Source organism: Schistocerca cancellata, chromosome 4 (genome assembly GCF_023864275.1).
Source record: "Schistocerca cancellata isolate TAMUIC-IGC-003103 chromosome 4, iqSchCanc2.1, whole genome shotgun sequence".
NCBI classification, from domain to species: Eukaryota; Metazoa; Arthropoda; class Insecta; order Orthoptera; family Acrididae; genus Schistocerca; species Schistocerca cancellata.
Genome location: NC_064629.1, coordinates 63,217,828 through 63,231,207, shown reverse-complemented (window position 1 = coordinate 63,231,207; position 13,380 = coordinate 63,217,828). Strand labels below are relative to the sequence as shown.

The 13,380-nt window shown below is 41.7% G+C and overlaps 1 protein-coding gene across 1 annotated transcript in view; it reads right to left on the bottom strand.

Annotated features, from left to right (window-relative positions):
* Window positions 1-13,380, bottom strand: part of LOC126183345 (uncharacterized) — a 35,602-nt gene that overhangs the window by 3,015 nt on the left and 19,207 nt on the right. The window contains exons 2-3 of the mRNA XM_049925226.1: window positions 9,340-9,430; window positions 9,110-9,228 (exon numbers count right to left, since the gene is read on the bottom strand). Coding sequence (XP_049781183.1) covers window positions 9,110-9,228; window positions 9,340-9,430 — 210 coding nt within the window. The remainder of the gene's footprint in view (window positions 1-9,109; window positions 9,229-9,339; window positions 9,431-13,380) is intronic.

Genomic DNA, 13,380 nt, shown 5'->3' with positions numbered 1-13,380 from the left:
GTACTCTAACATAATATGTGTTCCAAAATTCTACAACTGATCGACATTAGAGATATAGGTCTATAGTTCTGCACATCTGTTCGACGTCCCTTCTTAAAAATGGGGATGACCTGTGCCATTTTCCAATCCTTTGGAACGCTACGCTCTTCTAGAGACCTACGGTACACCGCTGCAAGAAGGGGGGGCAAGTTCCTTCGCGTACTCTGTGTAAAATCGAACTCTTATCTCATCAGGTCCAGTGGCCTTTCCTCTTTTGAGCGATTTTACTTGTTTCTCTATCCCTTTGTCGTTTATTTCGATGTCTACCATCCTGTCATCTGAGCGACAATCTAGAGAGGGAACGAACTACAGTGCTGTCTTCCTCTGTGAAACAGCTTTGGAAAAAGACATTTAGTATTTCGGCCTTTATCTGTCATCCTCTGTTTCGGTACCATTTTGGTCACAGAGTGTCTGGACATTTTGTTTTGATCCACCTACCGCTTTGACATAAGACCAAAATTTCTTATGGTTTTCTGCCAAGTCAGTACATAGAACTTTACTTTCGAATTCATTGAACACCTCTCGCATAGCGCTCCTCACATTACATTTTGCTTCGTGTAATTTTTGTTTGTCTGCAGGGCTTTGGCTATGTTTATGTTTGCTGTGAAGTTCCCTTTGCTTCCGCAGCAGTTTTCTGACTCGGTTGTTGTACCACAGGGGCTCTTTTCCATCTCTTACGATCTTGCTTGGCACATACTCATCTAATGCATATTGTACGATGGTTTTAAACTTTGTCCACTGATCCTCAACACTATCTGTACTTGAGACAAAACTTTTGTGTTGAGCCATCAGGTACTCTGAATTCTGCTTTTTGTCACTTTTACTAAACAGAAAAATCGTCCTACCTTTTTTAATATTTCTATTTATGGCTGAAATCATTGATGCAGTAACCGCTTTATGATCGCTAATTCCCTGTTCTGCATTGACAGTTTCAAACAGTTCGGGTCTGTTTGTCACCAGAAGGTCTAATATGTTATCGCCACGAGTTGGTTCTCTGTTTAAGTGCTCAAGGTAGTTATCAGATAATGCACTTAAAAAGATTTCACTGGATTCTTTGTCCCTGCCACCCGTTATAAATGTTTGAGTCTCCTAGTCTATATCCAGCAAATTAAAATCTCCACCCACAACTATAACATGGTCGGGAAATCTACTCGAAATATTTTCCAAATTTTCCTTCAGGTGCTTTGCCACAAAAGCTGCTGAGCCAGAGGGTCGATAGAGACATCCAATTACCATGTTTGAGCCTGCTTTAACCGTGACCTTCACCCAAATTATTTTACATTTCGGATCTCAGTCAATTTCCTTTGATACTATTGTACTTTTTATCGCTATAAACACGCCTCCCCCTTCACTGTCCAGCCTGTCTCTGCGGTATACATTCCAACCTGAGTTTAGAATTTCATTACTGTTTACATCTGGTTTCAGCCAACTTTCTGTCCCTAGTACTATGTGGGTGTTGTGACCATTTATTAATGAGAGCAGTTCTGGGACCTTTCTATAGACGCTCCTGCAGTTTACTATTAGCACATTAATATTGTTATTCCCTGTTGCGTTTTGCCTAGTACTACCTTTTCACGTCTAAGGAGGCATCTTGTCGGGACTAGGGAGGGAATTCTCTAACCTAAAAAACCCACATGTGCACTCCACACATACTCCGCTAACCTTGTAGCTGCTTCCTGCGTGTCGTGCACACCTGAACTATTCAGGGGGACCTTACATTTCTCCACCTGATAGTGGAGGTCGAGAAATTTGCACTCCAGATCTCCACAGAATCGTCTGAGCCTCTGGTTTAAGCCTTCCACTCGGCTCCAAACCAGAGGACCGCGATCGGTTCTAGGAACGATACTGCAAATAGTTAGCTCTGATTCCACCCTGCGAGCGAGGCTTTCCGCCTTCACCAACTCCGGCAACCGCCTGTTTGAACTGAGGATGACCTCTGAACCCAGACTGCAGGAGTCATTGGTGCTGACATGAGCAACAACTTGCAGTCAGGTGCACCCAGTGCTCTCTATCGCCGCCGGCAGGGCCTCCTCCACATCTCGGATGAGACCCCCCAGCAAGCAGACAGATTGAACACTGGCCTCCTTCCCCGACCTTTCCACTATCTCCCTAAGGGCTCCATCACTCGCCTAATGTTGATACTCCCAATCACTAATAACCCCCCCCCCCCCCCCCCCCCCGTGTGCCTGCTCGGACCTTGCTGAAGAAGTGGCCACATGTCCACTCACAGGCTGAGCAGGTGATGTCACATGGCCAGCCTCCACATTGACCCTCCGCCTCGTGCGCCCCGAACGCTGCTGAACCCGCCACTCCCCTTGGGGAGAGGGTGGCCCAATCGCACCTGGTACGCACAAAGATGTCTCGACAGCAGGGACCGAGGGCGAAGCATGTAACATCTGAGGTGTACCATGCGACGCACCGGACTCCCCACTGCCGCTACACTCTGAGGCAGCAGCCTGAAGACAGCTGACCGCGGCCATCAACACGTTCAGCTGTTCGCGAACAGTGACCAGCTCCTCCTGCGTCCGTACACAGCAGTCACACATCCTATCCATCCTAAGAAATGAATTTACTGTAGAGAGTTAATCAACTTTTAACTAGACTGTTAATTCACTGAAGGCGGCTGATAGCTGACTAAACTGTGGTTACTAGAAACTTCTTGTTGAAAACAATGAAAATAAGCACTACCTGTCTCTCGACTGTATTCAAAACAAACGCTAGCACTACTGGCATTACAGCTGACTAAAGGGACTGTATTCAAAACATACACGAAATCTATGGAACACTATCACTAGTACTCGAAAATTAAACCTTCCTAAAAGCAAAAACACAAGGAAGAAGTAATGACAAGTAAGAAAAATACAGTTAATACTTAAATTAATGTAGCTCGCTGCACAGCAGATATGAAGCAGATGGCAGTTACGACGACACTGTGAAGTTCTGATTTTTACAGTCTAGAAATGTAAGTACTACAATTTAAGTTGTGTAAAAATGCACTGGATAGTAACATTAACATCACCTAGGGGAAAAAAAACACTGTGTAATACTGTGGAATGTTATTGGGTCCCATATCAAATCCTACACCATAGCTGCAATACTTTATCCCAAAATGGGAGAATGTGTGCGCACACTGATTTAAATGCGTGTTTCATAGTAGTTCGATATGAGACAAACATATTCTAATTGTGTATCTAATGCAGCAGATTATAATTTATTTTTTAAAAAAATACAGTAATATAATGGAATAAATTAGTAACACACTAAAACGCTTTGGACAGGTCAAATAAACAGTTTCTTTTTTTTCCTTCATTTAAATACTTTAAAGAATGACACAAAAAGGCCTCATGGGATGGCATGATGGGTGTCAATGAAACCATCTCTTACCTTGACGCATTGATTACAACGCATTTTGCAGTCGAAAATGACAGTTCACAGTGTAATGAGCAACAGGACAACATTATTGACAATCTCTGACACTACTGACACCCTACGGATGCTTCAACTCTCTTCTAAGGACATTGTGAGCTAGCAACCCCACTGAACACGATTGCACCCCTTTGGAGTACAGCGTGATTCCAGTTTTTTCTCTGGGGTACACAGTGTGGAACCACAACAGACCATTCAAAAATTCAATGTAATTTGAATGTGGTCAAAAGTAGCAAGGGATGCTTATGCTTTTCCAGCCCTCCTGTTTTACACACTCCTGTGGCATTATCACAGAGGGGTGCTACATTGACACGTGTCCCTCTGAGGGTCCTCCAGTTCGACAATACTCTCAGTGGCACCTGCCTACATTACGTTGAGCACTTTAAAAATGTATCTCCACACAGATAACCCATGGCAGTTCCTAGCCGCCTGCTAGTAGGCCTGCCAATATAGGGAGGTGTCATGTGGTTGCCTACCTGCAGGCATCTAGGTTGCTCGTCATAGGTTTTCTCTGTGCAGGTACATCATTTTAAAGTGCTCAACAACGGGGGGAGAGGGGGCCGGGAGCAGCATGTTGCTGAACTGGAGGGAGGGGGGGGGGGAGCAGGCCTTAGAGAGACGCTTCATCATTTTATTCATGCATGTGTCAGTGTCACACCCAATCATGATCATGCCATAGGAGGGCACAGAACAGGAGAGATGAAAAAGCTTAAGCACCCTTTGCTGCTTCAGATCACATCACATTTTGTCAAATGGTTTTGAAGCATCCGTGAGGTGTCAGCAATGTGAAAGTTTGTCAAGAACATTATCCTGCTGCTCAATGCACTTTGAACTGCCATTTTTGATCACAAAATGTGTGGGAATCTACGCCTCAAGGGTTACATTGGTAGTTACATTGTCCTTTGCCACCCTCAGGCTTTATGTATAGATTCTGAGCAGAAGTGTGTCTGAAATATTTTTCTTGACCACACGTAAGAAAACTACACGATTTCAATGCTGGGTTTCACCATTCTAATCTCTATAATGGATACATCAAAATAAGGGGTGTAATGTGGGTAAGAGGGGGTGCGACTATCTTACCATCCTGTGACATGTCTGTGGTGGCACTGGGAGTAATTGTGGTGAAATTTGGTGCCAATGTAAAGTCATTAACCAACCTTATACCTCACATGAACTTCTGAACTTGACTTATTTTTCACACAAGTCAACATCTTGCTGCCTGAAGCCTTGCTGAGTCAAAGGGTGATGTCGCAGGGTGCCATGCTTTTGCATCATTACAGAGGCATTGTAGGCACTTGTGAGCTTAATTTCAAACTTATCACCGCAGTGGGAAATGACTACCGAGTTTCCAAAATGTGATCCTTTAATTCCATTACGCAGTGTACTTATACAGGACAAGATAACCAACTAGGCAAATAAAAACATAAAATGTGCGCAAACAATTTCAGTTACTTTTTGAGGAGTCATGAAGGCACCTTACAGAACAAATCTGGCACTACACAATTCAGTTTCTCTCACTTTCTAAAACAGAAATAAACCTTCTGTGTATATAAACTTTGAGTTCCTGCAAACATCCCTCCAAAGTGCCCACAACAAACTTCCCAAGACAGTATACTGGAGTCACTTTACTACAAGGCTGCACTAATGCTTACAATCTGAAGGAGGGTAATATAAAAAAGATGTGTACTGTACGGAAAAGTGAAAATTTTCATTGCTTTCTCAATAGCTGTGAACCTTGAATAAGGAAATGAGCCATATATTTCAAATATCTGAAAATGTTGACTAAATGTGGCTCATGACATAACACTCCAATTTAGAAATTTACAAACGAAATGTGTCTACTGTTGTGCACATGTGATAAGACAATTGCACTTCTGAAATGTGTCATGTCCTGACACAGGATACAGGGAAATTTGGGAGTTTGTAAGTAGTCTGCAATTTCCGGCACTGAGGATCAAATGCAGAAAGACAAATTATCAATGAAGGCGGATTGATGACTTGGATCAGCGCCAAACAATGTCACAGGGTACCTGAAAGAGATGCAAATTCTTGGACTCGACAGGATGCTTGCAGTAGGAGATGTGGAATTCAGGGGTCTGACTAACACTATTTATTTTCAATCAGACTAACTAATACAATGAAGGCTAATTGCAAAGATTTTTTCCTATTGTTGCACAACAGAAGTCAGTGTCTGAAGCCATGGGGGCAGGTGCTAACAGACGTAGTGAACACTAGTAGCATGTTAAGTACAAACTTGAGAGCAGCACTCCGAGTGAGGAAACCAGACATGTCGGAGCTTACCGAGGCTGGCCACGAGTGATACTGAGTCTGTGCCTCAGCGATCTGACCGAGAACTCCTCTGAATACAAAAACGCGGGTTTTTAAAGAATCACAGCAGCGCACCATTTCTCCCTTCCTATAGTCGACTCACCAATCCACTGGCACTTAACAAGCTTTGGTCAATCCAGCAAATCTCTCTGCACCTCCAGGGCACCTCTAGCCCATCATATTTAGATTCCTCCCTTCTCCTACTCAGTAGGTAGGGGTGCTTCTGGATTTTACATTAACTAACTCCAAGTTTGGTATCAAAAGTGTTCTGCTGAAAGATAAACGTCACTGCCATGTCTAGTATGGCCAACAACAACAGTGTTTTATGTCACTTGGTCCTGCCTTCCATCCTCCTGTGGGTGGGGACTGCTGTAGTAGCAGTCTAACCTGTGTAAATCCACTGATGTTGCAGTTCTCAGGAGCAAGTATCAAGCTTGCTGCCTCTACTAGGATGTGCCTTTCCGTGGGCATCATCTACAGCGACGCCTTACAACAGCAGCTAGGCAGTGGATGGAGTTACCAGTTAATTCTCTGAAGTGAAACTTCTCCCCTGGGACAGCTGTCCAGAGCGTCTGCAGTTTGCAGGGCTCCATCTCTCCAGTAACCTAAATGCAACCACTTGCCTGTTCTGTGCATTGTGTCCCTGATTTCATACCTTGGAGTGCCCTTGATGGCTCCAAATACCCTTAAGCATAACAACTTACAAGTCATTATGTCATCAATATATGACAAATGCACAAATGAAGGAAGTTTAGAGTTGATATCAATGTAGTTAGTGCTGGGGCACAAGCTCTGATTGTATAAGGATGGACAGAGAGGGGGGGGGGAGGAGGAGGAGGAGGAGGAGGAGGAGGAGGAGGGGAGAGGTGCAGGCTGGGACCTTCTTTAAAGGACCACCTCATCAGCCATCACATTACGTGATTTAGGTGAACTGCAGAAAATTTAAATTGTTAGTGTGTCTTAATCAATATGTGGTGTCACCGCCAGACACCACACTTGCTAGGTGGTAGCTTTAAATCGGCTGCGGTCCATTAGTACATGTCGGACCCGCGTGTCGCCACTGTCAGTAATTGCAGACCGAGCGCCACCACACGGCAGGTCTAGAGAGACGTACTAGCACTCGCCCCAGTTGTACGACGACTTTGCTAGCGACTACACTGACAAAGCCTTTCTCTCATTTGCCGAGAGACAGTTAGAATAGCCTTCAGCTAAGTCCATGGCTACGACCTAGCAAGGCGCCATTAACCATATCTGAGAGTCTCACTTGTATTATCAAGAGCGATGTACCACAAGGATGAATTAAAGTTAAGTATTAAAGAAGCTACGTACTTTTCTTTATAGCATTCATAACGTATCCTGTTTCAGACCTCACGCAAGCCGGCGTGTGTGTACGCGTGCCTTTCGGTTACCCGTCACTGTGGACTGGCTGTCTTGTCAGACTACAACACAATACACCATCTAGCTCTGTCTAACGTGGCTCTGAGCGCTATGGGACTTAACAGCTATGGTCATCAGTCTGTCTAACGTGTACACCTGACAGCACAAAAGATGGCCGTGGCTGAAATTTGAATTACCCACCATGTAATGCAAGAGCCAATTACAGGGGGTGCAAATCTGCTCATAAAAGTAAAAAAAAAAAAACACTTGTAATTATGAGTGTAATAGAAGGATTAACACCATACTGACACTTAGCATAATGACACACCCTCTAAAAACATGCGAGAAAACTGTGCCACCTTATTCGTACCATTGCAGACATAGTAAAGCTACTTCATTTCATGACACAGAGTCAAGAATGGTAAGGAGTATCTAATTATCGGCAGCTGTAGCACAATGCGTTCATATCTCAGCGGCATAGTCAGTGGCCTTGCAGGCATTACCCCACTGATTTGTTTAATCTATCAAAATTCCAAAATTAATAGAATGAACAGTTCATAATTCTTATTAAGATACCTTTGCCCCACAAAAGGACACAGCATGTAGTTTCTTTACCACTTAATATTCTGTCAAAAGGCCTTCAACTTCATTCTATACCTGCGAACTGTGAAGAAGGGAGTCTATGAGATGGGTTATCAATCTGTCATTTTCTGCCACCTCTGCCAGTGTGGCTAGGGTGATACTCCAACGGTCACAAGTTCTTACTGTGAGGTCAGGTCAGTTTTCTCACAAGGTCCATTTCGTCTCCGCACAGGAGGTCATTCTCCACCAGAAGTGACTCTCACTGATTTATAGCCAAAATTCTGTTGCATCTTCTGTGGGAAAGCAGCTGCATACCACTGAAACGTGTTTCACATTATACAATGCAGAGCTTCATAGACAACAATACTGTTGAATCAGAAGAATGTCGACATTTTACACAAAAAGTCTGCATGTTGCTTATTCAGTTGCAGTGACTATTTATGAACTTCTAGCTATTCCGTTAACATTCACTGTATCTTTAGATATACCAACATTTATACTTGCAGAAAAGATTTTGTGCCTTCTTGGAACATATCTAGAACTGTTTTTCGTAATTTCTGAAGTAATGTTTCCTCACCTGCATGTTCCCAAGGTAAATAGAAAAATATAGCATGTTGAATTTCATATATGTTGATACTGTACTGGACTAACTCTCATTGTGATTTCTGTCGGTCAATTTTTGTGCTGTCAGGTGTAAATAATAGGAATTAATACAGGGAAAAAGTTGAAATTTTAAAATAATTTTTATCTTAAAACCATTTTAGGAATGCAAAGTTGTGACAATTATAATTTCTGATAGAAATACAAAGTTTTATACTGAATGGGCTTGATCCGTTACTAATAAAGGGTGTCCCAGGAGGAATGGTAAATATTCAAGAATGTGACAGAAATGATCATTCAAAGCAAAAAAGTCTAGCAAACACTGTCTGTAAAATGCATACCATAAGAGCTATGAGCACTACTACTGATACTTTGAAATAATATCTTCTACTGCATGCTCTTTGGTTTTTGTATTTTGAGAGGTGGTAGTATGGACCAAAACAAGAAAAAAAATGGCCAGTAAACATGGGCTCTAATGTGAACACCTTAAAAGCTATGAACAGTTGTTCATCTTCACCACTGTGAAACCCATCTCTTCTACTGAACAATGTTCGTAGCTCTTAAAGGTATACATTTTAGAGACCATGTTTACCAGACATTTTTGCTTCAAATGATCATTCCTGCCACATCTTTGAATACTGGTCATTCCTCCTGAGAGATCCTGTATGTTTTCCATCAAGATGATATGCCCGATAATTAAATTCTACGGACTTCAAACTTTACATGCCAAACAAAATCTGATTGAAGTTATTCTTACCATTAAGCACACATGGAAAGATGATGTAAAATGTTAATGCAGTTGAATGAAAGTAAAGTACTTCTGAGCCGCACATTAGGATTGTGATCAACAGCACACACATTCCCATACTGACCACTCTGCAAAACAACAACTAATTTTCATATAAACATTAGGATCAATTAGAAGCTAAGTGAATATTTTAATTAAACAAAATGTTTAATCTTACATGATTTATGAAGTGTACTTACGGCTTGTAATGAATAAAGAGTGTGCAATGAATTAAGGTGATGGCTTTAAGCACTGAATAAATACCAAGAATTCTCGACAGTAGAGGATCATCTGAAATTCAAACAGAAAAAGCTGGTGTTATTCAACTGTTTCTTTAAAGTAAAACCTGAAGGGAGGTATCTGCCCAATTTTGAAAGAGCAGAAGACACAGGTACAATGTAGCACAAAATCAGCAATGCTGTAGAACCTACATGAGATATGGAAGTGCTATTGATCAGAATTTCTGGCCACACCTGGTTTAGCAACAGCAATGAGAGTGGACACTAATAACACAGTAGGGCTGCACGACATCACTTTACTCCATTTTCTTGCAGCACAACCAATGGCATTGTGCAATACCTCTGTCACTGATAATGTTATTTTTTTGTATTTCAATATTATTTACGTGATCATTAAAACATTTGAATATACTTGACATGAAAATATCATCACTGGTCACATTATGACGTACACACCCCTGTCTGTACATATTTTATCTGCCTGAAATGCTTGTTATCAACATATAAGCTTCAAAAGGGTTGCAGTGGGGTATTTCTTGGTTGTCATCTAAGAAACCACAATCCACTCTGACACAAGATTAACTTTCCTTATAAATATTACTTACAAGAAAACGTCCACTGTACGAGTTTATCATAATACCAGTTGCTGAAAGTGAAACTTTTTTCTATTCTGCTTCATCATGTACATCTAATGTATTTACAGATGGGTTTCCATCAATCTTTATCAACTACTTTTAAAAACAAAGTGTGGCACGAATAAGACATAAAAAGAAGCCTTCAATTACAGGAGGTATCAATATCATTGCAAGGAAAAGAAAATTAAATGAATGCTTAGGACAAACAAAGAAGTAGGGCACAATTCATGTTACAAAGTGAAGAAATGGGAAAAAATCTGACTAGTCTGGAAATTAATAATTCAAATAGTAAAATTAAATCTATCTAAGCAACAGTTAAAAAGAACAGCCAAGTAATCAGTTAAGGAGTGTGAGAATTTTATTATTGAAGACAATATTCAAATACGACATTATAGAAGTCAGGTACATCCACATCTACATCTACATTTATACTCCACAAGCCACCCAACGGTGTGTGGCGGAGGGCACTTTACGTGCCACTGTGATTACCTCCCTTTCCTGTTCCAGTCGTGTATGGTTCGCGGGAAGAATGACTGCCGGAAAGCCTCTGAGCACGCTTGAATCTCTCTAATTTTACATTCGTGATCTCCTCATGAGGTATAAGTATGGGGAAGCAATATATTCGATACCTCATCCAGAAATGCACCCTATTGAAACCTGGACAGCAAGCTACACTGCGATGCTGAGCGCCTCTCTTGCAGAGTCTGCCACTCGAGTTTGCTAAACATCTCCGTAATGCTATCACGCTAACCAAATAACCCTGTGACGAAACGCGTCACTCTTCTTCGGATCTTCTCTATCTCCTCTGTCAACCCGACCTTGTACAGATTCCACACTGATGAGCAATACTCAAGTATACGTCAAACGAGTGTTTTGTAAGCCACCTCCTTTGTTGATTGACTACATTTTCTAAGGACTCTCCCAATGAATCTCAACCTGGCACCTGCCTTACCAACAAATAATTTTATATGATCATTCCACTTCAAATCGTTCTGCACGCATATTCCCAGATATTTTACAGAAGTAACTGCTACCAGTGTTTGTTCTGCTATCATATAATCATACAATAAAGGATTCTTCTTTCTATGTATTCGCAATACATTACATTTGTCTATGTTAAGGGTCAGTTGCCACTCCCTGCACCAAGTGCCTATCCACTGCAGATCTTCCGACATTTCGCTGCAGTTTTCTAATGCTGCAACTTCTCTGTACACTACAGCATCATCCGCGAAAAGCCGCATGGAACTTCCGACACTATCTACTAGGTCATTTATGTATATTGTGAAAAGCAATGGTCCCATAACACTCCCCTGTGGCACACCAGAGGTTACTTTAACATCTGTAGACGTCTCTCCATTGAGAACAACATGCTGTGTTCTGTTTGCTAAAAACTCTTCAATCCAGCCACACAACTGGTCTGATATTCCATAGGCTCTTACTTTGTTTATCAGGCGACAGTGCGGAACTGTATTGAACGCCTTCCGGAAGTCAAGGAAAATGGCATCTACCTGGGAGCCTGTATCTAATATTTTCTGAGTCTCATGAACAAATAAAGCGAGTTGGTTCTCACACAATCGCTGTTTCCGGAATCCATGTTGATTTCTACAGAGTAGATTCTGGGTTTCCAGAAATGACATGTTACGACTTATCTTAAAAGAAAGATTAAGGAAAGGCAAACCTACGTTTCTAACATTTGTAGACTCAGAGAAAGCTTTTGACAATGTTGACTGGAATACTCTCTTTCAAATTCTAAAGGTGGCAGGGATAAAATACAGGGAGCGAAAGGCTATTTACAATTTGTACAGAAACCAGATGGCAGTTATAAGAGTCGAGGGACATGAAAGAGAAGCAGTGGTTGGGAAGGGAGTGAGACAGGGTTGTAGCCTCTCCCCAATGTTATTCAATCTGTATATTGAGCAAGCAGTAAAGGGAACAAAAGAAAAATTTGGAGTAGGTATTAAAATCCATGGAGAAGAAATAAAAACTTTGAGGTTCACTGATGACATTGTAATTCTGTCAGAGACAGCAAAGGACTTGGAAAAGCAGTTGAACGGAATGGACAGTGTCTTGAAAGGAGGACATAAGATGAACATCAACAAAAGCATAACTAGGACAATGGAATGTAGTCAAATTAAGTCAGGTGATGCTGAGGGAATTAGATTAGGAAATGAGACACTTAAAGTAGTAAAGGAGTTTTGCTATTTGGGGAGCAAAATAACTGATGATGGTCAAAGTAGAGAAGATATAAAATGTAGACTGGCAATGGAAAGGAAAGCGTTTCTGAAGAAAAGAAATTTGTTAACATCGAGTATAGATTTAAGTGTCAGGAAGTCACTTCTGAAAGTATTTGTATGGAGTGTAGCCATGTATGGAAGTGAAACATGGACGATAAATAGTTTGGACAAGAAGAGAATAGAAGCTTTCGAAATGTGGTGCTACAGAAGAATGCTGAAGATTAGATGGGTAGATCACATAACTAATGATGAGGTATTGAATGGAATTGGGGAGAAGAGAAGTTTGTGGCACAACTTGACAAGAAGAAGGGACCGGTTGGTAGGACATGTTCTGAGGCATCAAGGGATCACAAATTTAGCATTGGAGGGCAGCGTGGAGGGTAATAATCATAGAGGGAGACCAACAGATGGATACACTAAGCGGATTCAGAAGGATGTAGGTTGCAAAATTACTGAGAGACAAAGAAGCTTGCACAGGATAGGGTAGCATGGCGAGCTGCATCAAACCAGTCTCAGGACTGAAGACCACAACAACAGCAACATAGACTTCCATATTCAGGGATCCTGCAACGGCCTTATGATCACTGATTCCCTGTTCTGCGCTAACAGAGTCGAAAACTTCGGGTCTGTTTGTTATCAGTAGGTCCAAGATGTTATCTCCACAAGTCGGTTCTCTGTTTAATTGCTCGAGGTAATTTTCGGATAGTGCACTCAGTATAATGTCACTCGATGCTCCGTCCCTACCACTCGTCCTAAACATCTGAGTGTCCCAGTATATATCTGGTAAACTGAAATCTCCACCTAAGACTATAACATGCTGAGAAAATTTATGTGAAATGTATTCCAGATTTTCTCTCAGTTGTTCTGCCACTAATGCTGCTGAGTCGGGAGGTCGGTAAAAGGAGGCAATTATTAACCTTGCTCGGTTGTTGAGTGTAACCTCCACCCATAATAATTCACAGGAACTATCTACTTCTACTTCACTACAGGATAAACTACTACTAACAGCGACAAACACGCCACCACCAATTGCATGCAATCTATCCTTTCTAAACACCGTCTGTGCCTTTGTAAAAATTTCTGCAGAATTTATCTCTGGCTTCAGCCAGCTTTTCGTACCTATAACGATTTCA